This window comes from Drosophila persimilis, unplaced genomic scaffold (assembly GCF_003286085.1).
Source record: "Drosophila persimilis strain 14011-0111.01,24,50 unplaced genomic scaffold, DperRS2 tig00003933-arrow-pilon, whole genome shotgun sequence".
Taxonomy (NCBI): Eukaryota; Metazoa; Arthropoda; class Insecta; order Diptera; family Drosophilidae; genus Drosophila; species Drosophila persimilis.
The window spans coordinates 2,808,843-2,833,421 of NW_020825706.1; the positions used below are offsets into that span (position 1 = coordinate 2,808,843).

Sequence of the window (24,579 nt, forward strand, 5' to 3'; positions counted from 1 at the left end):
TTCGTAAAAAATATAATTTAAGTGCACTTTTACTTTCTCAAGGTTTTCCTTCATTCATCCACTACTCATTCCCCACATATGTATACCCCTTTGATACCCTCTTTTAAGTACAAGGCCCTAACAACTTTGACATATTACTGCCTCGAAAGAAGGCCCAGCTGTATCTGAATGAAGGAGGAGTGGGAGGAGGGCCAGGGAGCTGCCTTCAATAGACGAGGAGCGGGAGCTGCCCAAAATGGAAAGACTGGGGACTGAAGCGGCAGCAATCCCAAATGAAGGGGCGGTGGTACGTACACACAATTTATGGCGCTTAAATTGCACTCATGCGCATGAGGCGGCAATGGCGAACAAGATCAGATCCATCCTCCCTGTCCCTTTGCAGACCCTCCTTCCCTTTTAACCCCTTCGATGGGGCATTGGGAATGGATCGTGCGGCTGCGGCTGCGGCTTAGAGAGCGGATGTTTGGTGTCAAAACACAGGCAAGGCGGCTTCGATGCATTTTCTATGGAATTCTATACCGGACCGGACCTGGGAGGGATCCTGGGGTCTCGTCCCGTCCCGTCCCGTACCGTCCCCTGTAATTTATGTGCAACGAAAAACAAGAGAGCAACGCGCGCGACGCGTTCGATTGGGGATCGATTGGGGATCGTGCGGGGCCATAAAAATACTACAACTTGTGTTTTCTGTTCTGTTGTGTTGTTGGGTGCCTTTATCAATTTGTGTTCAAAGTTTTTTGCCTTCTAAGCACGAAGCAGCGGGCAGGAGATCATAAAAGTTGCAGCCCCTGAGAGGCCGCTGGAAAAGCGGAAAAAAATTTACATAATTACTGCCTGGCGGGCGCTTTGTGCCCCGAACCGACCGAAACGTGTCAAAATGAAAAGTGTTGCATGATTAGCGAGTAAATTATGCCGCCGCGGCATAAATCTAGTCTGGGAAGATAATCAAATAAAATGTGGCGATCAATAATAAGATGAAGATGCAACCCACGGAGCACCTAGCACAGAGCACAGAGCACACAGGAGGCGGCACAGCGAGCTGGGGTCTAGGCGGAGTCGCCTCCTTTCGGCTCCAGATCTGGCCACAGATCTGCTCTCCATCGACTGGCGCCTGGAGCGTGCGAATTTCTCGTTTCACCGCCCCGTTGTGGGAGGTGTGAAGAATGCTCTGAGGAGAGAACCCTGGCCACATGTAGCCCCTCGGCGGTCGGACATGACATATTGTTGTTCGCAGCATAACTTGGTCAACAAGGCAGCGGAGCCGATCTCTTGAGAGATGATGCCACAAGTTGATGATGCAGATGATGGAGCCTGCGGCTAGATGTAGCAGATGCAGCAAACCGGCTGCTCAACAGAACGAACACTGAGCGAAATGGTGGGGAAAAGGAAGGAAAATTACAGGAATCTTTGGGAATGGGGCATTTTTGAAGGATTTTAGATGTATTTTAAGTGGATTTGGCTTAGGGAATTTCTTTATTTTGGTTCATTAGAGGGATTTTTCATGATTTCTAGGGTGGATTTCTGTATAAAAAAGTATTGAATATGGAAAGAATCTTTGAAAAAGGGGATCTTCCATAAATTTTTGGGGTATAATAGTTGTATTTAGTTAGTTAACGATCGTTCCATGATGATTAAGGATTCCTTTATTTTTTGAATATTTGGAGTACTTTAGAGGCATTCAATATATTCCCGATAAGAATTCCTATAATGATTAGAGACTTTTTTTATAGAATTAAAGAATAACTCCTTCAGATTTTGTATCTTTGGAGTATTTTTAATACATAATTATTGTTTTTCGATATGGAAATACCTTCCTTATTGCTGGCTTACGACTTCCTTAGCTCTTTCTCCCTTGAAGATCCCTCTTTTCCTTGCAGTGTCGAACATATTGCAGAGATTGCCGCAATAGATAGGATTCCTTAACACCGTCCTGGTCTTGGGGCCATCGCTGATGTTGTTAAGAGCAAAGTGTTGTTAGCCAAGGCCCGGCCAACGTATTTGACTTATTTTTCGCTTGTTTTTCTTTCTTTTTACTTTTTTTTTCTTTAGCGGTGGTTTCGTATTACCGTTTTTAGAGACCCGGTCAAGGTCTCATCTGCCCCAAAGTGTCTCTTTAGCCATTTCCATTGAGAGACGAGACCATTTCATTGAGCAACCAGTCTGTGGGTCTGTGAGGAGTCTGTGGCATTCCACAGACAGTAGACTGTGGCCTCTACACTGGCATTGCATTGCATTTCCTGTCGCATGCGCCATATAAATTAGTTTTCCATGTTCACTTGTCACTTGTATCGCGGGGACCAGACCAGCAGCTTTGAACCCGTTTGCTGGCCCCCGATCATTGCGGGTGTCCATTCCACTTAGAATCGAAGAAAACCCTTATCACCAGACGACGACGACGAGGCCTAAGAGTCGTCGCTGGCAGAATTTGCAATCAATTTTGGCCAAGAAGCCAACTAATTGCTTTTACATTTTATTTATTTATAGGGGCCCTGCTCTCCACACGCACCACGAGACCCCAAGCCCCATTGATAGGCGGCCACCATATATAGGTCTTTAGACCCCCTTCCCCCCACTATAATGATTACGCTAATCAAAGTAACTAACTAGCTAGCTAAATCCACTACCCGCAAACACTTTTACTTGCCTATCGCCAGGTCCATAAATTAGGGTTTCCTTTAAAGAATCTCCCTTGAAAATTATGCAAATGAAGCAGTGACAAATTATCTTTCGTACAGGAGGGGGAAAGACTGACCAAACATTACCTCGACTTTCCGTTCGAATGGCGTTTTCTGCCGCCGGTTCTTCAGGTGTTTCCGTAGTGTAGCGGTTATCACGTGTGCTTCACACGCACAAGGTCCCCGGTTCGAACCCGGGCGGGAACAATTTTTATTCATTTTTTTTCCCTCCTTTTCAATGTCAATTCAAGGCTTCACTTGTTTCATTTTACTCCCATTTACATTCAGTTTTTATAACATTTTAATGAGCCTCGTTTTACGATCATCTCTGGCGTGTGTGCTGGTATTTATAAACATTTTGATATGCAACTGTTTTACGACCTGAATGTCAGCGTCACAGGCATGACTTCGGTCTCCGTGCTGTTTTTGTGGGCCCACCCAAAAAGGTGAAGGTTGGTTGTAGGGAAGTAGAAAGTACACACTTACATGTATATCATTTAAACTGCGTATTTGTTTGGAGTATTTTGGAGAAAAATATATATTTTCATTCATAAATACATTGAATTGTTCCATTTCTTCCGCAGAAATTGATTTCCTCTTTCTAGCGCATAGACTGTATGTCTTTTGCCACTAAATTATCGTGGGTTTCCGTAGTGTAGTGGTTATCACGTGTGCTTCACACGCACAAGGTCCCCGGTTCGAACCCGGGCGGGAACAATAGAAAGCTTTTTTTGTTAATTAAATTTTGTCTCTGAATAATATTTTTCCTACATCTAAAATATCCTTTTCAAATTTGATATACACTGAAGATAATCAATAAAATAAATATACAAAAGCTTTCTGTGCAAAGCTTTTGCCAAATAAAATTCGTCCATAGTTGCAAAAGCACTCAAGTGGAACCCAAGACACTATGTTTCCATCAGGGGATGTAGCTCAGATGGTAGAGCGCTCGCTTAGCATGTGAGAGGTACGGGGATCGATGCCCCGCATCTCCAGGATTTCTTTTTTTTCATTTTCTAATCTGGAATTTCTTTTTTTTTTTCATTTTCTCTTCTTTAGTAATGAGTTTTTGCTAGAGGCGTATATCATGTGCCCAAAGTCCGCCGTCTGGCAGTTTGATTGACATGCTCTCCCATCATCTCCGACATTTGGTGTCCAATTATTTAGTAAATAGAATATCATGCCGGTTACAACTCCATTTCACACGCTTTTCCCAAGCGACTGACTTCCCGATTCCCGATGCCAGTTATGCAATCGAGTTTTGGCTCTGGCTCCGGCTCTGGTTCTGGATCTCTTTAGCTTGTCTGTCTCTCCATTTCCATTTCCCGGCTGTACGCCCAGTGCCAGCTGAGCAGGCATTGCAGCTAATCCAATTAGGTATCATTCATCATGTTCACGCAATGCAGGCCATGAACTAGAAATGCAACTAAAATACCGAACGCGGCAGCGGGTGGATCGGATGGGAAGCCACAACGGGAACGGGTATGGCAAAGACTTTTGACATTTCCGTCATGTTTCGGATGATTGAAATCTGTTTAATTTAATTTAACTTTGGTATGCGTAGATTTTCCACTAAATTCTTTCTCCTTGGGTATTTTTCCCTTGCTCCAAAACCTCTAAGAGCCACCCGTTCAAGATATTCGTTCGATATTCCTTAGGTAATCCCCTGATCTAGCGTCACTCGTGATTTTTTGGCACTCCTTTATCTGTATCTCCATCTGCTTCTGCTTCATTAATAAAACTATCTAATCTTTGGCCGCCACTTGACTTTTGTTATGGCAATGGCATTGGCATTGAATGGCAAGTGGCTGCAGCCGAATAGATTGCGGCAGCAGCAGCTTTTGGGATACCCACTAGATTTGGATGCGATTGGGGATCGGCATGAATCAGCGCTATAAAGTGTTGTGTATTCTCCATACGTCACGTAGACCTGTGGCTGCAAGCATAGCTCCCTAAAACCCGAATGACATTTTGTGCGAAAGCAAAAAAGCACAAAAGCAAATAAACAGCAAGCGAATACGATGCAGACGTAGGCGATAAAATGAGGCAGTGATGGGGGTAGTCGCCCTGGGCATACCCTAACAGATTGTTAGGATGTCTCTTCTACTCTTTATTAAGGTCTTAATCCGTTTAATGTCGCTCTGAACTCATTTTCGAAGGCAGATTACGTTCGATTCATGACGAAAGGTAGACAAAAGCGAAAGACTTACCGTAGGGTGTGTGTGTGTGTGTGTGAGTCGGCGCCAACCGGTGCTTCGCTCTCACGAATGAACTCTGCTAATCAGCCGAAGCAATTGCTCGCAATTAAAGCTCACAGACAACAGGTGAGAGGAGAGAATGATTACTGAGAGCGAGCTGTGTCGTAAGCAGTGGTGGGGGAGAGCGGGTGAGTCCGGAAATGCAGAGCGCGCGACAGCACAGCCGACGTCACACATCAGCCATCTCTTTTATGCTTACGCCAGCTTTATGATCGAACACGAGATCGTTTCACTCGCTTTTTATGTTGCCAAGAGAGCTTCGCTTCGTTTGGGGTTTCGTTTTCGCTTATATTCTTTTTCGGCTGCTGTGTGTGATGTCAGGGCAGGGGGGGTTTGGTGAGGTTGGGTGGCGGCTTATGGGGCGGCAGCCTCGTGTTTCGTCTATTCATGCGAAAAATACACCAGGCAGAGCCAGAACAACGTATGAATGAATATGAAATGTGGGAACAAATGGGGCGAGCCGGCAGCCAGCAATTTCGCCATTTCAAGGCCTACGTGACTTGTCTCACACACATGGAAATCGACTGCGGCTGCGACTGCGGTTCTGTCAGACAGACAGACGGACGGGACGGGACAGGTCTCGTCTCTGGGTGCAGAGTCCCCGTTATTTGAGCGTAAACTAGCTCAATTCGCATTTATTATTTAATCGTCTCTCTGCCAACGCCACTAGGATCACTCTCTCTCTCTGGCCACATGATCTGTACGCTTTTGGCACGTGCTGACCGTGCTGGGTATTACGACAGAGAAAAAGGTCTTTGACTGTTGTCAGCTGATTCCAGCCAGAGAGAGAGAGATGGAGAGCGTGAGGTGCGCTAACTGTTATCTCCCTCTGTTCCACCTGTTTGGCAGCATAATAATGACAATCGTAACAAAACGGTAATTTAGGGAAATTTCCAATGGTGTTCCATAAAATCAAAGATAAGGGGTTTTCTTCGAATATTGTTCATTTATTTACAGCAGCGTTTTGTTTTCAGTTTTCTCTTTCACTAACGATAGTTGTATCTCTGTATTTCTTCAGTCTTAAATTATATGTAAATACGAAAAATATTATACTCTATTTTTTGTGGTATCTGGTATCGTAGTAGAACTCTTATGCTTAAAGATCAGGAACTTTAGCTTTTCTTTTGTGTGGTGGATCGATCATCTCTCTCTTTCTTTCTCTTCATAGAATGCTTCTTCGCAGGACCATCAGCGGCAGGAACAGCAGACAGAGGCTGTAAAGTTTATATAGAATATTATAGTGGAAATTATGGGGGATCAATTACTGATCTTATAGCGAAACCATGCCAAAAAATAAATAAATGAGTGAATAGTGATCAATTTTGTACAAATTTATTTCAACGTGCAAAATGCCATGCAAAAAAAAAGAATGGATATGTAATGCTACTCCTCTTACCACTCTTCAATCTATAATAAAAAAAATTCGAACAAACTCTCGACATTTTTTGATATTAATGTATTTTTAATTTTATTTTTAATTGTATTTTATTTTGTTTAGTTTTTTTCTCATGCTCTTTTCTCGTTCTACTCACTTATATGGAAATTGTTTTTTAAGTATAACAAAGATCTGTTAGTTCTAGGGAAACTTAATCTAGTAGTCTATAAATAAATAGTATTTGCAAATAAATACAATAAATAACTCAATTATACAAAAAATCTATTAGCTATAATTTCACGCTTATCTCTGGCCGATCGATCGATTCGAAAATAAATATTAATTACATACATATTAGCTTTGTTTGCTCAAAAAGTTTATAAATAAAAATACAATTCTTGTGATTTGTGAGTTTTTGTTTTTAATCGTTTTGCATAGTATCTTAAGGACTAAAACCGTGTGGTGTGTGGTTCTATGTACAAGAAGGTTCTCTCAACATATTCGAAATTTTCTCCGTTTCGATAACAGCTATTACAAACGATTTAAAGCGCACTCTTTGCAAGTTATCGGTTTCCTTTTTTTCCATGTGGTCGTATTTTTGAGTATTTTTTCATCGTTCTTCAAGAGACTCAAGTATTTCAATAGACTTTTGTTTAGATCTAGTGTTATGGCCTGCGATTATACATACATATAGAATACACATCTGTTCTGTTGTCGGATGGGAGTGCAATTTATCATAAATTTCGATGGTAATTCTAATCCAATTTTTTTGGGTGGTTCGGTTCTTATAAAATTCTCGAGACTCCGTCGTAATACATTTTGATATTCATCGTGTCCCCGTGTGGCGATCATCGCTGGGGGACAATGGTCCGCTGCATCAAAAATACTTTAGTGAACCACAGTTCTTGGGGTTGGGGATATATATCATATATATACACACATATGATGGATGGTATGGGGTTTATGTGCGGTGTGTGATGATGATGATGGTGTTGTTGTGTTGTTGGAAACTTGCAAATTACAATATCGTTCGCATATCTCTCTGATATCAACTTTTTACACTGAATTTTCTTTTGATTTTTCTCTCACTTTTATTGTGGGGGGGTTTCGAATTCCTTCCACACTTTGTACGTTTTTTTTTTTGTTTTTAATATTTAATTCCTTTTGCCAAACCAAAAATTAAAAATTTCTCAATTTTCCAACTACGTAAAAAAATATAAAATTTTGAAAAACAAAAAAAAAATATTTTTTAAATCAAAAATAAAAAATTAAATAATTTTGTTGCAAACAGTACAAAATGTGAGAAATAATGATAATACAAAGTTAATTGCCAATCAAAAAAAAGTAATTTAAAAAATATTTAATAAAATTTAGAAAATTTTTAATTTAAAATTTATAAAATGTTTTTTTAGTTCCAATTTAAGGTGGAATTTAAGGTTAGAAATTTTGATTTTGAGGAAGGGGAAAACTCACAAATCGTAGTATAGCGAATCGTCGCCAGCGGCACTGCGCGCATGCGCCTCGGATGTGGCGTCCTCGTAGCTGGCATCCTCCAGGGATCCCTCGTCCTCGTCCTGCTCCTCCTCCATGCTGCTCATGCGGACATTCCGCTCCACGCGATCGCTGGTCTCGCTCAGCGCCATCGACGGCAGCGGGGAGCTGCTCTCCCAGTGGCTGTCCGAGGGCGTGGCCAGGCTGGTGGCCATCGTCGTGGTGCTGGGTCGCTGCTTGCGCTGCTTGCCACTGCCCCACAAGGCCGCCCCTCTGGCCTGCTGGAGCTGCTTCTTGCCACCAATCGGACGCTGCTTGCCGCCCTTGGGTGGCCCTTTCTTCTTGCCACCCATCCCCGCTCGTGGCCGCTGTTGGACGGCCTTGGGCTGGGCTGGCGGGGAGGCTTCTACTGCTCCGCCTGCTGCATTCTTCTTTGCACCGTTCTTCTTGCCACAGTTAGGTGGCGGACCACCCTCTGCTGCCGCCTTGTCGCGCAGCTCCTTGCAGCGCTGGGCCTTGGGGCCGCGTTTTCTCAGAGCCCCAGCCCCGCCGCCCGCGGGTCGCTTCTGGCAATTGTGTAGCTCCTCGCTTTCGTGGAGCTTGCATTTGCGTAGCTTCTTCTTCTTCTGCTTTGGATGCAGAGGATGCGGCGGAGGAGGAGGATGCAAGGGACTACTGCTACTGCTACTGCTACTGCTACTACTGCTACTGCTACTGCTAGTACTATTACTAGTGCTAGTGCTAAGGCTACTGCTAATATGGCCGCTCTCGCTTTGACTACTGTTACTAATACTAATCAGGCTGCCGGAGGCTCTGGCCGCAGGCACAGGAACTGTACTGCTACTATTACTACTGGTTGTGGGGGAAGTACACGAAGAACTGCTGCCCCCACAGCTGGTAGTAGTGGTAGCACTCGTGCCACTGCCACTTCCAGTACTGCTACACTCTGGTGGCTTCTTAAAATTCGCCGCATCAATCAATTCAATCAGCGGCTTGCCCGTATCACAGAGTTGCCGCACGCCGTGCTTGATGCGATTCGCCCCAAAATTCTTGGCTATCAACTGCTCCACCCGCTCCTGGGGCACCGTCTCCGTGATGGCGTTCGTGTAGGTGGTAAGCTTCCCCAGCGAACGGCTGGCCGGTATCTGGGTCCGCCTGGGCTCGCCGTGGCGATTCAGGGCCAGGTAGTAGACCCTCCGGGCATTCGAGTTGTAGGTGGAGGAGTACGTGTTGTAGTTCTGCAGGCCCATGTTTTCGTTGAAGACACAGTCGTCGGTGAAATCTTTCTGCAACAGAGCGGAGACCTATGATTAAATGATTTGGCTACAATAATTATCGAGTACGAGTAAAGTAAGTGCCAGGGAGGACTTCAGTCAGGGAAAAAGATTGAAAACTATCAAAAAATATCGTTAGGTATCGAAAAAGTGATCGACAGGATGGAAAAGGGATCGCTAGAGTATCGAAAGTGATCGATAAAATGATCGAAAGCTTTTGATATCTTTATTTGTGGCATGTAAAATCCACTAAAAGTGAACCGAATCCATCTTAATAGGATGACAAATGCTCTAGCGTTTTGTGTCATGCAGCAGTGCCCCTCCTCTAGAAGCTGTTGCTTCCGCAGAAGCAATGTCCAGTAAATGGAACCAATGTTAAACCCTTTGGTGAGGCCACTTCAAAAGGTGCATTCACCAAACAAAGCCGAACCCCTTTCTCCATTCTTTGAAGCACCAAACAGTTGTTCCAAGGCGGCGTCTATTCCCTTTTGTCTATCGGAATGTGAAATCTCTGAGATAAATGCGCTCATTATCACAGGATGTGCTCGCTATCGGTGTTGGCCATCCAGATAGCCATCCAAGCCATAAACATTTCTACTTTATGAATGCCACATGACAGCGCGGGCACACAAAGGACAACAGCAACAAACCGAAAGAATTTCCAAAAACCAAAAAGAAGGAGTGAAATTTGTACATTCGTTTTTTTAGGTAGAAATGTAAATTCAAGGCCCAAAAGGGAAAGGACGCCTGGGATGGGCTGTGGGGATGGTGGCCTTTGGAGATGTGCCGACCGACTGGCAGAAGATCAAATTCAATTAACAACATTGAATTAATTCGCTTGTCAGGCAATTAAAATTGTTTCGTAAATAAAATGGCAACCCAAGGGGAAGGCAAAATGTCGCCGCTTAAATTTAGAAATTAATCAGGCAAAAGTCAGGAGCGCGACGCCGCCAGACAATCCGATATGAAATGAGGCATCAAATGAGTGGAGAGCAGGCAGGGGGCAGGGGGCAGGAGGCAGTAGAGATTGAGGCACAAAATGTTGACGCCATTCAACAAACGATTTTGAGTTGTGTTTTCGGTGTTGGGGTTGGGGGTTGGGGGGTTGGAGGTTGAGGTCGTGCCGCGACGAGACACATTTTTGTGACATATGTGGCAACAATGTCGACTCCTCTTTCACTAGACTCTCAGTCTTTTATGTTATTTCCTAGCATTTCGGTTTATTTTTAGTTTTTAATGTCTTGCAAGTGACAATTTTTTTTTTGCAGTCACCAAAGGAAAAACCAAATGAAGTTGTACTTTGATAAAGAAAAACACACTCGAGAGTAAAAGAAGAAAATAGAAGAGATATCTAGAGAGCCATTAGCTCGAAGACACCTCTCTATTTGGCGCCAGGGCCAAGGGTCAACCGGTTGTTTCCGTCTCTCTAGATAAAAAGAGAACACCTACAAACGGAACCACTTAGAGAATCATCAGCGCCGCGTGACGCGTTCCAAAAGGTCCGAAACAGGACAATAACCATGATAATGATGCAACGTATTCATCGACCATTAATTGGTCTCCAACAAACCCTCACAGCGTGTGGTCTGCCCAGAGAACAAATTATGCAAATTAATAAGCCAAAAGCCGTGTATTTATATGAAACAAAACCACATTTTTATTTGGTGACTCAGCCGTGAAGGGGGTCTGAGAATTTATGAATTGGCAAACCATTTGCTTGTTTTAGGCCTTTTCAATTAGCAGGCAAATCACCTGACAAGTCACAAGATTGCGGCCAAAAATATTTCAAATATTATAACGAAATGCTTGCCAGAGTAATTCCCCTATAAATAGAACACACAGGAAAGAGACTCTTCAGAGGCTTGGGAGTAAATCACAACCGAAAAGTTGTAATAAAAAGTGTAAATTATATGTCTGTGGCTGCGGCGGACGCCGCTGGCCGGACGCTGGGGTCGCCAAAATAAACAACAAGAGCCGCCCACTTGACCAACTTTCGAAGATATGCGGCGCCTTCAAAGGGCCGCCGCCGCCGTCGTCGCTGGTGAAGCGCATCAATCAACACCCCAGCAGCAGCACGCACACTGCACATTGCACATTGCAGCTCTGCAGTAGAGTATCTTTCAGATACAACAAAACGAATGCCAGGCTGACAGAATTGGCACAGTCGCTTCTATTTCGAATGCGAAAAAGGTCAAAGTGCCATGCGACATCGACATCGACATCGACATCGACAGCGGCAAGAAATGAAATAAATTCAAACACGAAAAAATTCGAAAAACACTAAAAACTAATGTCGATCGAAATGTGGTCCATTGTTGGCTGGCGCCAGACCAAAAAAAGGCATCGCCGATGTTCGAGTCACAGCGGGATAAAGTGTCACATTAATTGTGGCAGTGTGGCAGTGTGGCAGTGTGGCAGGCAGAAAGGACCCTCTCCGAAGGACGACCGATATCAGTTGGCACTTGGAAAGGTCGCTCCTGATCTCTGGTGTTGCTTTGTTTTTGTTCACATTTAATTTTTTTATTTATTGTCTAGAAAAGAGAGCTCTCCTCTTGCTTTCTTTTATTAGGTTTTTGTCGGGGTTTACCTCAATCTTTTAACAGTTCCTTTGTTTGTTTTTTTTTGGGAAAGAGAGAGTGAAGGGCAGGGGAAAAACAAAGGACAAATCTAGAGCTATGCGTAGAAGAGCGTGTAATTGTAATGCGAAAAATAATTGCAGTTCATTGAAGTTCAGTGAAGGGCTGCCCATAATTTATCTGTATTTGAATCTATATTTTTAGTGGTTTTTTTGGTACAATGTTTAGCTTACTTACCGAGCCATAGACAGCGCCACAGGCATCCATGCACAGGTACAGGCATGTGGCCACGCTCTGCAGCTTAATGCGTCCCACATCCACGGTGGAGCGCTGGAGAATCGCTGCAACAGGAGAAAGTCTCAGATTAATTAATTATCAATCAAAGTCAGACCCAAAAAACAAGGTGTCAGGATGTCAAAAGCTGCCCCAAAGGGCCGGGAGAGATGTCTTAAAAATACTCGAAAAAAAAACCTAAAGAAATATAAACCATTTAAAGAAGTTCCAGCTGCGATTCACTTAATCATAGATTCCACATTTGTCAACCCAATGGAAATATGTGCCCGGAAAGCGGACATAAATTATATAAAGATCATTGCTTCGGGTTAATTGAAATTGCCGCCTTGCACTTGAAGTCTGGAAAAAACACACACAGACCGAAAAAAAATTCAAGTTCAACATCGTTTAAGGTCAAACCACTTGTGTGGTCCCCCCAGCAGCAGCCATGAAAGGAGGAGGAGGAGGAGGAGGAGGACCGACCGCCTGCCTCTTTGTCAGTTGGCACTGGGGCTCCGGCTGTGGCTGTGGCTGTGGCTGTGGCTGTGGCAGTGGCCTGGCGGCCAAAGTGTGTCAGCACTCTACTCTTTTGCTGTTTTGGAGTTCGTTCAATGAACTTTATGCACTTTGTGCGCATAATAAACATCAATTTATAAATATCGCAGCTTGTTACGGGAGCAATTTCCAATAGGAAATGGAAAATCCCAGCCAGCTGCAAAAGAATTTCTGAGGTTCATAATAAAAATTATTATTAGAGCCACGGAACACACACATAATCGAACATCTAACGCGGAACTCCGATTCAAGTGGCTTTGTGGATTGGCCACTTGAGTGATGGAAAAATTGATATTCGAGTTTGGAAAATATGGAAAGAATTTTTCAAGGAAAGGAAATAGTTTTTGGCATGGAAATGGAAGATGGGAATGCCTTTATTAACCATCAAAAATTGATGCACATTTTAATGACAGCTCTGTAAGAGAGGGATTTTTATAGGGAACTCTTGGAATTAAACGTTTCTTCCCATTAGGAACTCTTTAAGTGATGTAATGCCCGGGAATTATCTCATCTGACTCTCTCACTCTCTCTCTCTTTCCCCAGTTCTGTGAAAACTGTGCCAGGAGATAAACAGACAGACGCTATGGCGGCTCAGGCAAATATCATAAAATACTGCTGTCAATAGGCATGCAATTTATGGCCCATATGGGTATATGCCACTACCGTATCTGCAACTGCAACTGCAACTGCAACTGCAACGGCAACGGCAACTCCGGCCACAAACAGAAAAGGCATTCATGCGTTTTTATTTACAGGGGCCCTTCTCCTCCCCCCCGGCCCTTAGCTTTCACACCCGGAACACCACTCTCTTCCTCTTGGACTTCCAGTGCCAGAATTTCCCTCCCTCCAGTTTTTTTTCTCTTTTACAATACGGAAATTGTAAACTTATGGCAAAAAACAACAACTACAAAATTCCATGTTTGTTCCCTTGCCCCTTGCCACGAATTTCGTTCCGTTCTCGTTTATACGATAGATTTATAATTTCCCTCGCATCCAAAAGAAATTCCCAATGACATGAGTAATTGTTCCCGTTGGTACCAGAGGAGAGAAGAGTTTTGGGTATTTAATGCTCATTGCAGCACCGAAGTTTTGATACCTCTCTCTTCTATGTAAGCTCTAGGCAGGCATCTGCTCTCCAAAGACTGATAATACCCTATCCAATAGGGTAATAGGGTGTGTGTACAAAAAAACAGACATACTAAACAAATGACATGCTAAGCGCGTCAGTTCATTTGTTAAAACCAAAGGGGAGGCCCGCCCAGTGACAGCCTTTCACTTTGGTGGAGCTGTCGCTGTCCCCGAATACCCCCCGTAATACCCATGTGGTGTTGCATTTCACTTGCGTCGTGCTGGTCGTGGGTTGCGACTGTGCGACTCTTTTCGACTCATTTAAAAAACGATTTGTTTTGCTCGAGTTAACAAAACGTAATTTTTCTTCTTTTTTTTATCTTTTATACATGTCTGTGCAGCGACAACTTTTAGCGTATTAAATTGTTTTCAAAAAGAATCATTTATATTTATGAATTCTCGTGGGAAGAGTTTCCATTCCATTCGCTGATGCTGCTGCTGTGTGCATGTGTGTGTCTCTTTCCATCCTACAGCCCATAGGCTATTTTTAGCTCTGCAGAGAACAAAACAAGCGAAGAGAGCGGCTGTCTGTTTGTGCTCTCTCAGCATATGATAGAACTTTGGCGTAATTGTTCGCATGTGGCGCCGTGGCTTAGTTGGTTAAAGCGCCTGTCTAGTAAACAGGAGATCGTGAGTTCGAATCTCGCCGGGGCCTATGTCCGATTGAAAGGGCATTGTATTCTTTTTTATATATTTATATATTTTTTATCGTAGAAATAGTATTTTATGGTTTATTTAGTATTTGCAATAAAGTTTCCTATGAAAATGATCATGAAATCAAGGAATTTTATTTGGTTTTTATGAGGAAAATGGTTATATTTCCCATTTTTACCTTTTATTTTATATTTCCGAAGAACGAAATTAGTGTATTTCCTATAAAAACTCGTCTAATTTTCACCCAATACCCATTTGCTCAGTCAATAACCATATCGTTTTGTTTGAGGTGTGAAATACAGGCATAATGATAATCAAATGATCTTTTATTGATCAATCAATGTGTCGAGTGCGCGGACTGCAGTTCATTGAACCACCACACCACACCACCCAATGGGGGGAAATCCAAAGTACGACAATGCATACACTTCGGATCGTATCCAAATTCCTGGCACGCTTCTGAGCTGCTTTAAATTACCCACATATTAAGCACGTAGTCCGCCTCGGATCCGGTGAGACAGACAGAGGGACAGCGGGAAATAATAAGCCCTCGCTCGTCCCAATGAATGTCACGCTCTGACAATAATTAAAATGTCCAAAAATATGCCTGTCAAAGTCGCAAGTTTTTGAAAGGAAGGTGCTCGATTGAGTTATGTATGGGCCATGGTTGGATGGTTCGGAGTTGGTTCCTTCGATAACTGTTAAAGGAGTGAGGGAGGGAGGGACATATGCAAATGAGACCTTAATTTTTGTCCAATTTATGTGAAGGCCCGAAAAACGAATAAAATATAATCGGTATCCATAAGCCATTCTTATTATATTTTTAATTATGCTTACAGACAAAAAAAAGTGTGACGTTTTGGCGTGACATTTTATGAAAATTTACGATCACTTTTGTGGTGCGTATTTAACATAATGCTCGGAATGGTATGCACAGCCCATAAAAAAAAGATATCTCTGGGAACATCTCTTTCTCTCGATGTGTCCTCTCTCTGTGGAATATAATAGGCTTTTGTTTGGACTCGACTCTCAGCCACTACTGTGCCACGCCGCGTGGTCTGGCCTTTGTGGTCCCTAATTTATGATCGTGGGCAGCGTATTTTGACAATTTGATTTGAATTAGAGGGCGAGCAGATCAATCAATTTTTGGAGGCCAAAAGACAATCCACAGATCCAAACCAAAGAGTTAACAATCAGTTGTCTGTCTATTAAAGGCCAATTAGTAGCCACTTTATTGAGTTGTCGTTTTTCCACTGGGGAAGAAGGCCATAAATCTTCAGGCACTTCTTCCTGCATTTCTTCGGGCCATAAATCAAACCGTGGGCGGTGCTACGATACGATAAGCAGATCTTGCCTTAGATTTTCCTTTTAAATCAAAGCTACTTATGTAAATGTTTGTGGTCCCCTGTGCCTGTGCCCTGGTGCCCAATTCTCACCCTAAATCGATGGCATTTCATGGTTCGTTGGAGAAATTGCAATCCCATTCCGGTATTCGCATCTCATATTAACACCCATTCAAGCACTCAAACACTCAAACGTCTGTGAGTGGCAAAAAATTCAATTCACAGTTGGCTAAACCTCGCACCCTCTTCCGCGACTCCACACCACTCTCTCTTTGTATCTGTATCTTTTTTGTTGCATTTTTTTTTTTGGGCGGGGAAACGGATATCCTGCAATCGAATACCTTATTGGCCAATTTCCGAAAATGCGAAAATGCGCAAATAAATAAATTACAATCGTCTTGACAGATGATGAGATTTTTCTCTGGGGGTAGTTTACGCCCCCCAAAACAGGGATTTCCCACATCGTTGCATACGGCTTATAATAATGGAAAATATTATGATATCTTCCAAATGAAATCTATGTGGATTCCTGCATTCCCATTCTGTGGCTTTCTCTCGACAGATAAATGGCATCCTATCTATGCTACCGTTCCCCAGACCCCAGAGGGTTGGCTATCGCCGCTCGCGGACTCAGATCTCACAGCGGACCCAATTCATTAATGAAAAATGAATCGGCTTATTGGGAATGCCTTCATTTGATTAAATTAGACTAATAATGTGTAAAGTATGGCCAGTTTCTGAGTGCCAGCCCACCAAGGCAGACCCGAAAGCCGATTAGGCTGAAACTTTTTCCAGTGAAAGTTTATGGCCTTAAAATAAAACGAAATCAAATTCTTACAAATTAATACAAGGCTGAGAAAACACCACCAGAAAATGTAAGCGGAAAAAATGTTGTAAAATGTTAAAACAGACAAATGGGGGGCCCGAAAATGATGTTAGAAAATGTTGAAAATTATGTTTTTGAAAAAAGAGAAAAAAATGATGTTAAGAAAGATGTTAAAAACTGTAAAATGCTTTGTGAAACCACAGCCACGCCTCCACACCAGGGACCGGCCTCTGGGCCAGTGACAGGCCAATTTTGGGCGGAAAGATTTCCCGCAGAGACGCGTTGCCCCCATCGCATCTCTGGTCCAGGTTTTTTCCGCATTTTCTTGGCTGGTTGTTGCGGCTTTTTCTTGTCCACTAAACAACCAGTTGGAGTGGAAATGAAATATGTAGATGAGTCTTTAATTAATTTGAGACACGACAAGACAAGTGGCGTCGTCTGTGGCTGCGTCTGCGACAGCGTCTCTCTAGTCGTATGCCGCATGCCGCATGCCTCCTGCCGTTTTAGCTTTTTACCCTACTCTAGCAAATGCCACTCTGCCACACCAGAATGGAAACAACAGGTCTTTCAAAAGAGGGGAGGGGCCTTGGAGTTGTAGAATAGTTACCTGCTCGGCTCTCTGGCAGGTGTTGAGTCATTTTGGTTGACTTGCCATTAGAGTTGCCATTGATCATTGATCGGTGATCGGCGATCGATTCCTAAAGGTATTGATCACTGGATCGGTCATAAATACTAGAGGGATATGGGTTTCCCAAATAGACAGCCTCTTGGTAGCTTTTGGAGTTGGCATTAGAGTTGCCATTGATCATTGATTGGCGATCGGTGATCGCAGATCGATTCCTAAAGGTGGATCAGTCATAAATACCAAAAGGCTATAGGTATTCCAAATGAAGATCATTGAAGATCATCTTCGATCTGAAAGCCTTCTAAATTTGAGGATCTTCCCTCTTTAGGATCCTCCCACTTGATAATCTACTTTCAAAGATGATTTCTACCCATAGAAGAGACCTATGGGTAACGATCCCTAACGATCTTCCGTTTCAGCACTTCGTTAAACCATTAAACAGATCTTCCCAGAGATCAGAGATCGAGAGATCAGAGACCATTTCATGGTCACACATTAAAGAAGAGCCTCCACCATGACACAGCGCGCCACGTATCTGCTTATGCCTTAGATCTCTGACCTCTGTGCCAAATATTTGCATTTGGCATTAAGACGGATCATAAATTTTAGACGACTAAAGCTCTCGACTCTAGCTGATTGCATTGCCATTTTTTCTGTGCCACACAGAGTCACGGAAAAAATTGTCAACATTGTGGCTGCAGATAAGGGTGTATCTGTATCTACACCCCCCCAGAGACAAGCGACTGCCATTGTTCTGCCCTAATCGCCATTGCATGGCTGTCTAACCCAAATCTAAGCCTAATCTTGCATATGACACAACAAATTAGTTGTGCGAATCAATTAGCCATTAATTTTTGGTGCGTTTGATTTATGGAAAAAACTCTTAATTAAAGTCACAAAAACTAGGGGGAAAATAGCTAAGACTTAAACTGTTATACTCGTACGTACAATATTATTTGTAGCTTGCGCCGCCTGTCAAAGCCCCGCCGGCTGTCAAAATGTTAACCGTTGGACCCCAGACCCCAGAGCCCACAGCCCAGACCGCAGGCACCAAAGCCCCAATGCTGCTCTGGCTGTCAGCCACTCTTCGACTCTTCGACTCTGGTTAGACGGCATTTTTGTGCAGAAAAACAGAAGTCCATAAAACATTTTTAGCATGTGCAGACTGGCGGCTTTTAAAATGACTTTGAGAGGCGACAGATGCGGGCTGTTGATGATCTTGTAGTGTCAAATGGTTTCTAGTTTTTATGCTGGGCGATAGAGAGAGAGATAGAGGTTTCTCCTAATAGCTCCCTAATCGAAAAAGTTCCCTTCCTCATCGAACCATGACCAAATAAATTATGCCCCGAAGTCAAAGTTCAAAAGAGTGTTTCCCCCCTCCGTGCGACATGTCGCCTGCCGCTGACATACATATTATGCATTTGCCCAAAAAAAAACTATATATGTATACGGAAATTATCCGAATCTGGAGCGTAACAAATGTGTGTGCCAGCCACAGCCAAACTGTCGCCCTGTCAACATCTGAAGGGGGCCAAAACAGGGCCAAAGGGACTTCTGGAGTATTTTTAGACGAGACCCTGCCCCAGAGACATTTGACATACGAAATACACATTTCAATTAGTTAATCAAACGCTCAATTTGAAATGCTAGGCCACAAAAGGGAGACATCACAGATTTCTTTAAACTGAGGGAAGTCCGTTTCGGCACTCAATTTTTCAAGAATAAACAGAAAATTTATTTAATTTATTTTAAGAATTAGCTATTATTAAAAAATTATGCTATAATTTTTTTTAGAAATTTAAATATTTTTTAGAAATTACAATTTTAATTAATTTAATATTTTTTCAAAGTCAGAAATAATTATAGAGCTATGTGGTATTCCAGTGAGACTTCAATTGGAATTTGGACTAGCGATTTTAGACCTCGGAAGTATCTTTTACCGAGTATCTTAATGTAGAGCGATTTTTGAACTCTTTTTAGAAGTATCTTTTAGCAAGTATCCTAATGTCGAGCCACGTGAGCCGCCACGAGTGTTATTTTTTGCTGTACAGAAGACTTATGCTCTCTCAAAAAAGACTTACCATCTTTTTATAGAACGAAAGGAGTTTTTAAAACAGTCAGGAGGAAGCCCCAAAACAACTTTTACCCTAGCAGTCATTCAATAAGACAATAGAAAACTTATGCTCTCCCGAAGAAGACTTCACATGTTTTTATAGAGTAAAAGGGTGCTCTGAAATAGCTAGAAAGAAGCCTTCGAGCAACTCTAATCATAGCAGTCTTTCAGCTAGATTTTACTGGCAGTATCTTTTTACAAAAGATACTAAAACACATGTACAAATATATATACCAACCTACCGAAACGAAACGCAGTACCAAGTATCCTAATGTCGACCCACGTGTGCCGCTACTTCTGGTGTTTTTTCACCATGGAAAACTGTGTAATGCTTTCACAAATGTTGATCCATTGGGTGAGGTGATCCAGATAGCACACGTGCAAATGTATGTGGCGCTATCGCCACAAAAGTGTAATACCACATGTGCGACGCGTCGCCAGTGTCGCCAGTGCCCGCCCGTATGTAAATGTATCTGTATCTGTTGTGTGGGGCGTAAATAGTGCAGAGTGCGCTTAGTGGCATTTGCAATTAATTCACAGTAAACAGCAAATGTTGCAAATAAATTAGCAGCAACAAAAACAACAACAACAGCACAGCACGAGTATCTGCAAAAAGCAAAATCGCGACTGAGCCGCATAAAATGCAATTGAAGCCGCCAGTGCAGTGCCGTGCAGACGACAGATCTACTTTGCTTATCGCCAGCCAAACATCGACAGGCGTTTCGTTACAGTTTTTCTTTGCCACAATACGCTTTAAAAAGATGGGGCATTTTGAAGTTTTTGAGAGGTTTGTAGGGTACGAAAAAAGGGAGTTAGAAATGATAGATGCCTTGGGTAAAGCCTGTGATCCTTGGGTATCTTTAGAAGTTCGAGGCTTTATTTGAGGGATATTTGCAGGCAGCACTGAATAAAGACTTCATGGGATATATAGGACAGGATTCTATAAGGATTTGTGTACAGATTTAATAGTTTCTAAGCTACGCATAGACTTGTAGGCTTTAAAGACTTAAATGTAGTGCCTTAAAGACTTATAACTGTTTTGGGTTTATAAAGTGTTAATTGAATATAATCTATAAGTAAATGCATTCAACTTCCTCTCTACCAAAAAATGATTAGAATTAAAGACATATTTGAGCTAGAATCCAGCTAAGACTATACTACTTATGAGCATCATTATTTTGGATAGTATAATTGGTATGTACTCATAATATACTGTTCCAATATACCCTGCCATCTAGGTAGTACCTCTCAGAACAGCTTTATTTCCAACTTTAGTGATCTCTAATCATTTCTGAACATAAAAATACTTTAATCATCGTTTCTAGCTCTAAATATAAACCCATTTTCCCAATTCTGCTTCCCAGTAAACTTTCCTCTACTTCAAACCCCCCAAAAAGGGTATTTACCCCTGCGTTCTAGACATTTTTCTAGGGTTAACCAACACACAGACACCCACAAACGAAACACCATTCGAAAAACGTCATAATTATCGGGGGAGAGTGAGTAACCGAACGAGTGGCACTCGGATACTCAGCAACAGATACAGCTACAGATACAAGGCATACTACAAATACAGCTAAGGGCACAGCCACAGATACAGATACATTCTGCTGCCACACAATGCAAAATATATTGACTTAGGTCAGTGGCTCATTGAACGCAAATGCAAATTGTTGTTGCTGGTGTTGGCCCCTCAGTAATTCGCACTTCACACCCTGACGTACGTAAGTACGTACGTACGTACGAGCGTGTGTGGGTTTGGCTGTGTGTATCTTGCAGATACAAAACTGCAAGTAGCTGGCAAATGTGATAAACAAACCTGACGCCAGACGCTGCCACTGCCGCTGCCTTTCGAGCAGTTAAATTTTTAAGTCAAACAGCGGAAAATGTTACCTCATCCGTGGAATGGAGGCATGGGGCATCGAGGCATAAGTTATAGACCAGATCCATATATCAGATGATCAAGGCTATGGCCATTCGAAGAACGAACATCCAAGTATCTTTTGAATCAAGAAAATATTGAGTTTCCCATAACCCCTATCCCCCCACACATAGACTATTCGAATTAACTATCAGATTACAGAATAAAAACTGAAATTATTGACCAGTCGGCAGTTAATTTTTATTGTCCATGTCAATCTTCATGAGAAGATTGAGTGGAAAATTATTCTGGGAAAACGAATATCAAGCAAAGTAATGTTCCGCTTAAACGTTCATTAATTAGATAATCATCGTAGGAATATTATGCGATGAAAATAGAGACATTTGGACATTAAAAGCCCCCCCAGATACTTAAAGTAAATGTAAAATATTTGAGTGAAAGTGATGCTCTAGTTCCAGCCACAAAAAGATACAAGATACATCCCAAAAGCTACACCATGCTTCATTTTATTGTCGCTTTCGAGGCATCATTCGATCAGCAAATGCATTAAACGCCTCTCCACACTGAGAAAATCTTTATGATGTGTTAAACTATTTAAAGATATTTTTCAAATATTTCTGGCGATCAAAGCCATATCTAATGGCTGGTAGCTTATCGTTGCTCAAGTGTTTTTCGGTTTTCAGCTGATCAATTTCTGTAATTATCGCCACCATTATGGTACAAATTGCATTGTCAGACACAGCCAGTTTTTGTCAGTAACTATTTCTGTGTGAATGGACCACCTGCACAGGCGACAGCCGCAGCACGCGACTGCACGGGCCAGCCTTTTGTTCGCCTAACAATGTCTGGCACCTTGCCAGAGACCGGACCGGACCAGACCGGACTGCCTCTGTCCCTCCTGTCCAGACATTTGTCATAGCCCAACTTCAGCTCTCAACAGTGCAGATGCAGATACATAGAAACTCTGCTGCTGCCCACAGATACTCTGCTGCTGCCTGGCCAGATCGTTTATCGATCGACAATGTAATTGTGATTTATGCAAATTGTTATGATCGACACCTTCTTTTTTTTGCCAAAACTGCATGCAGTTTTATGGGTCTTCGACTTTCTTCTTTCTTTTCTTGAGGAAGAAAGATCTCTGGTGCTTGTTGTGCTTGGCTCTGAATCGCAGACAGAGGGATCCTCTGTTTATTGACTTGGCCTAGACGAAACACCAAAGTTCTGGCCGCCACACACGAACTGCAGGCCGAAAAAACTAACATATTCGATTGTTTTCATTTCTATTAATATTTTCTTAGGAACAAAAAATGATTCTTGCACCCCATAAAAAATACAACAACAAAAAATGCAAAGCAGAGGCACGGACACGGACAGGCATTAATCACGAAGAAATGCTGGCCAGAAATCGAGAAAATCGCCCAAGTTTTTCGCAGTTTTTCGCAGGCTTTTCGTGGCTGGCGTCAATAACCCCATTTCCATTGATGTGTTGGTTCCATGAATGAATAAACCAGATGAAGACACTCATACTCTCTGTGGCTAAGTGGGCTATAAAGTGGTTGAATATCTACCAATCTTATATCTGGTATTTGTATCTTTTCGCTGGCTTATCTCATCTAACCACTTTCCTGCCGATGTGTGCCGTGCCGTGCCGTGCCGCAAACTGTGGCACTGCAATGTTTGGTTGCTAGTTTATGCGTGCTCTGATTTCGTGTTCATGTGTGAATTGGTACGTTAAACGAGCCACCTGAAAGACGAGGCTAAATTGACAAGGCTACCAGTTTTTTTTCGAGCAAGGAAATTTGTATGGGAAATATGATCATTCAGTGAAAATCCCCCCCAATCTTTTACAGATGCATCTCCATTGAGTAATTTCCTCTGTGTACATCTGCTGCTGCTGTTGCAACAATGTTGCCTCATAGAACACTTGTTCTTTAGAGCACCTGAGAGCGATGCCTGCCCCGAAAACAATGCCATAATTTGCGCTAGATTTTGTAGGCCATGACTCCAGACATTATTTTGTTTGTTTGCTCACAGACAGAGATACAGGTACAGATAGAGATACTATATACATATGGGGGTAAAGCATTGCATAAATCAGAGATCCACAGAGACGTAGAAGTGGAACAAAAGGCGTACCAGGAGGCTCACTAAAAATTATGACTGCTAGTCGGGCATCCCTTAGATACAAGTATCTTGTAGTCTGGGCATCTGCTACTGTGCGACATTTCTCTGTGTTGAGGCGCTGTTGAGGCGCTGTTGTCGTTGTCCCACACTCGAGTGCATTTTTATGGGACCGCTCATTAATTTTATGGATTTTCATTTGTCGGAACTGTAGGCGGAAACTGCCTTACAGTTCTCGAGAAATAAGCCCCTCGAAGAGAGTGGATCCCACACAGCAGATCTCTGGTTTATGATTGATTGAAGGAGAGATTGAAGTAGAGATTTCTTTGCCCTTCTCCCCACCAGATAGTGCTTTCTGTTCACGCACTTGCTCCATTGACCGCGTTCATGCATCGATCACATAACTCTTTGGGCCATTCTTTTGCCAAAACACGTACCACAATCAGCTAATTGGATGAGGTACGAGTGCCTGCCTGAAGTGTTGCTTTCATTAGCATGCAAAAGCAGATCTTTTTGCCGGATCTTTTTGTCAGATTCCGCTTCAGATTCAGATTCAAAGGCTACTCTTAATGGTGGCTACGTGTTGTTGGTGCTGGCCCTGCTCTTTGTGTAATTAATGTGATCCGCCAACGACCTTAACTGTTCGCCTGTCCACGGAGCCCCAGAGCCTGATTAAAAAGTGTTGAAAAACAAGTTGTACTCGTAAATGCCACGACAAATGAAACGGAAAACGCGAAAACAGAGAGCCACCAAAAGGTACACAGGTAAAGATGCACTTGGAGAAAATTTACCAACCGAAAGGAGTACAATAACATATAGAAAAACTTCCTTAGATACAGATGTTTAAAAGAATTATATGGGGCTCGGAAAATGATCAGTAAGTTATCATTATTGGTAGAGAAAAGGGGTTTTTAGAGAATATATAGAATTTGAATTTCTTTAAAAATGGATATTTAAAGGAAATAAATATAATAATAAATAAAATTAAAATAATAAATAATATTAATTCAATGAAATAAATATCATAATAAAGTAAATACTAAATAATAAAAACAAAATTCAAATAATATATAAAAATAAAAATAATTATAATTATAAATAATAAAATAATTTTATAAATAAATTACAGAAATATTTCCCACAAATCGCATTTCATTAAGTTGAAGTTAAAGTTAAAGTTGAAGATCTAATAAATTCTACGTTAAAAAAATATACTCTAAAATTTAAAAAACATTTTGTTAAAGAAATCTAATTAAAACTATCATTATTTCAAGGAAACCCTATCTGAAAGTTAAAAATCTAATAAAACCCATTTTAAACATTTAAAATTTCTCAAATTTAATTATTAAAAAGCTCAAACTTCTGAAATTAAGTCCCTATTTTCAATGCAAAAATCTCAAAAAATCGCTTTCG

At 42.1% G+C, this 24,579-nt stretch overlaps 1 protein-coding gene and 4 non-coding genes across 5 annotated transcripts in view; 4 read left to right on the top strand and 1 right to left on the bottom strand.

Moving 5' to 3' along the window:
• The first annotated feature begins 2,806 nt into the window (after positions 1-2,806).
• On the top strand, positions 2,807-2,879 carry Trnav-cac. Its single transcript has one exon. It is a non-coding gene; the product is annotated as a tRNA-Val (tRNA).
• Positions 2,880-3,316: 437 nt separating this feature from the next.
• Trnav-cac lies at positions 3,317-3,389 on the top strand. The gene has a single exon. It is a non-coding gene; the product is annotated as a tRNA-Val (tRNA).
• Positions 3,390-3,594: 205 nt separating this feature from the next.
• Positions 3,595-3,667, top strand: Trnaa-agc. The gene has a single exon. It is a non-coding gene; the product is annotated as a tRNA-Ala (tRNA).
• Positions 3,668-6,092: 2,425 nt separating this feature from the next.
• LOC6594640 (GATA zinc finger domain-containing protein 7) overlaps positions 6,093-24,579 on the bottom strand; it is a 37,756-nt gene continuing 19,269 nt past the window's right edge. Inside the window, exons 2-4 of the mRNA XM_002019897.2 lie at positions 11,884-11,987; positions 7,779-9,082; positions 6,093-6,144 (exon numbers count right to left, since the gene is read on the bottom strand). Coding sequence (XP_002019933.1) covers positions 6,093-6,144; positions 7,779-9,082; positions 11,884-11,987 — 1,460 coding nt within the window. The remainder of the gene's footprint in view (positions 6,145-7,778; positions 9,083-11,883; positions 11,988-24,579) is intronic.
• On the top strand, positions 14,184-14,257 carry Trnat-agu. The gene has a single exon. It is a non-coding gene; the product is annotated as a tRNA-Thr (tRNA).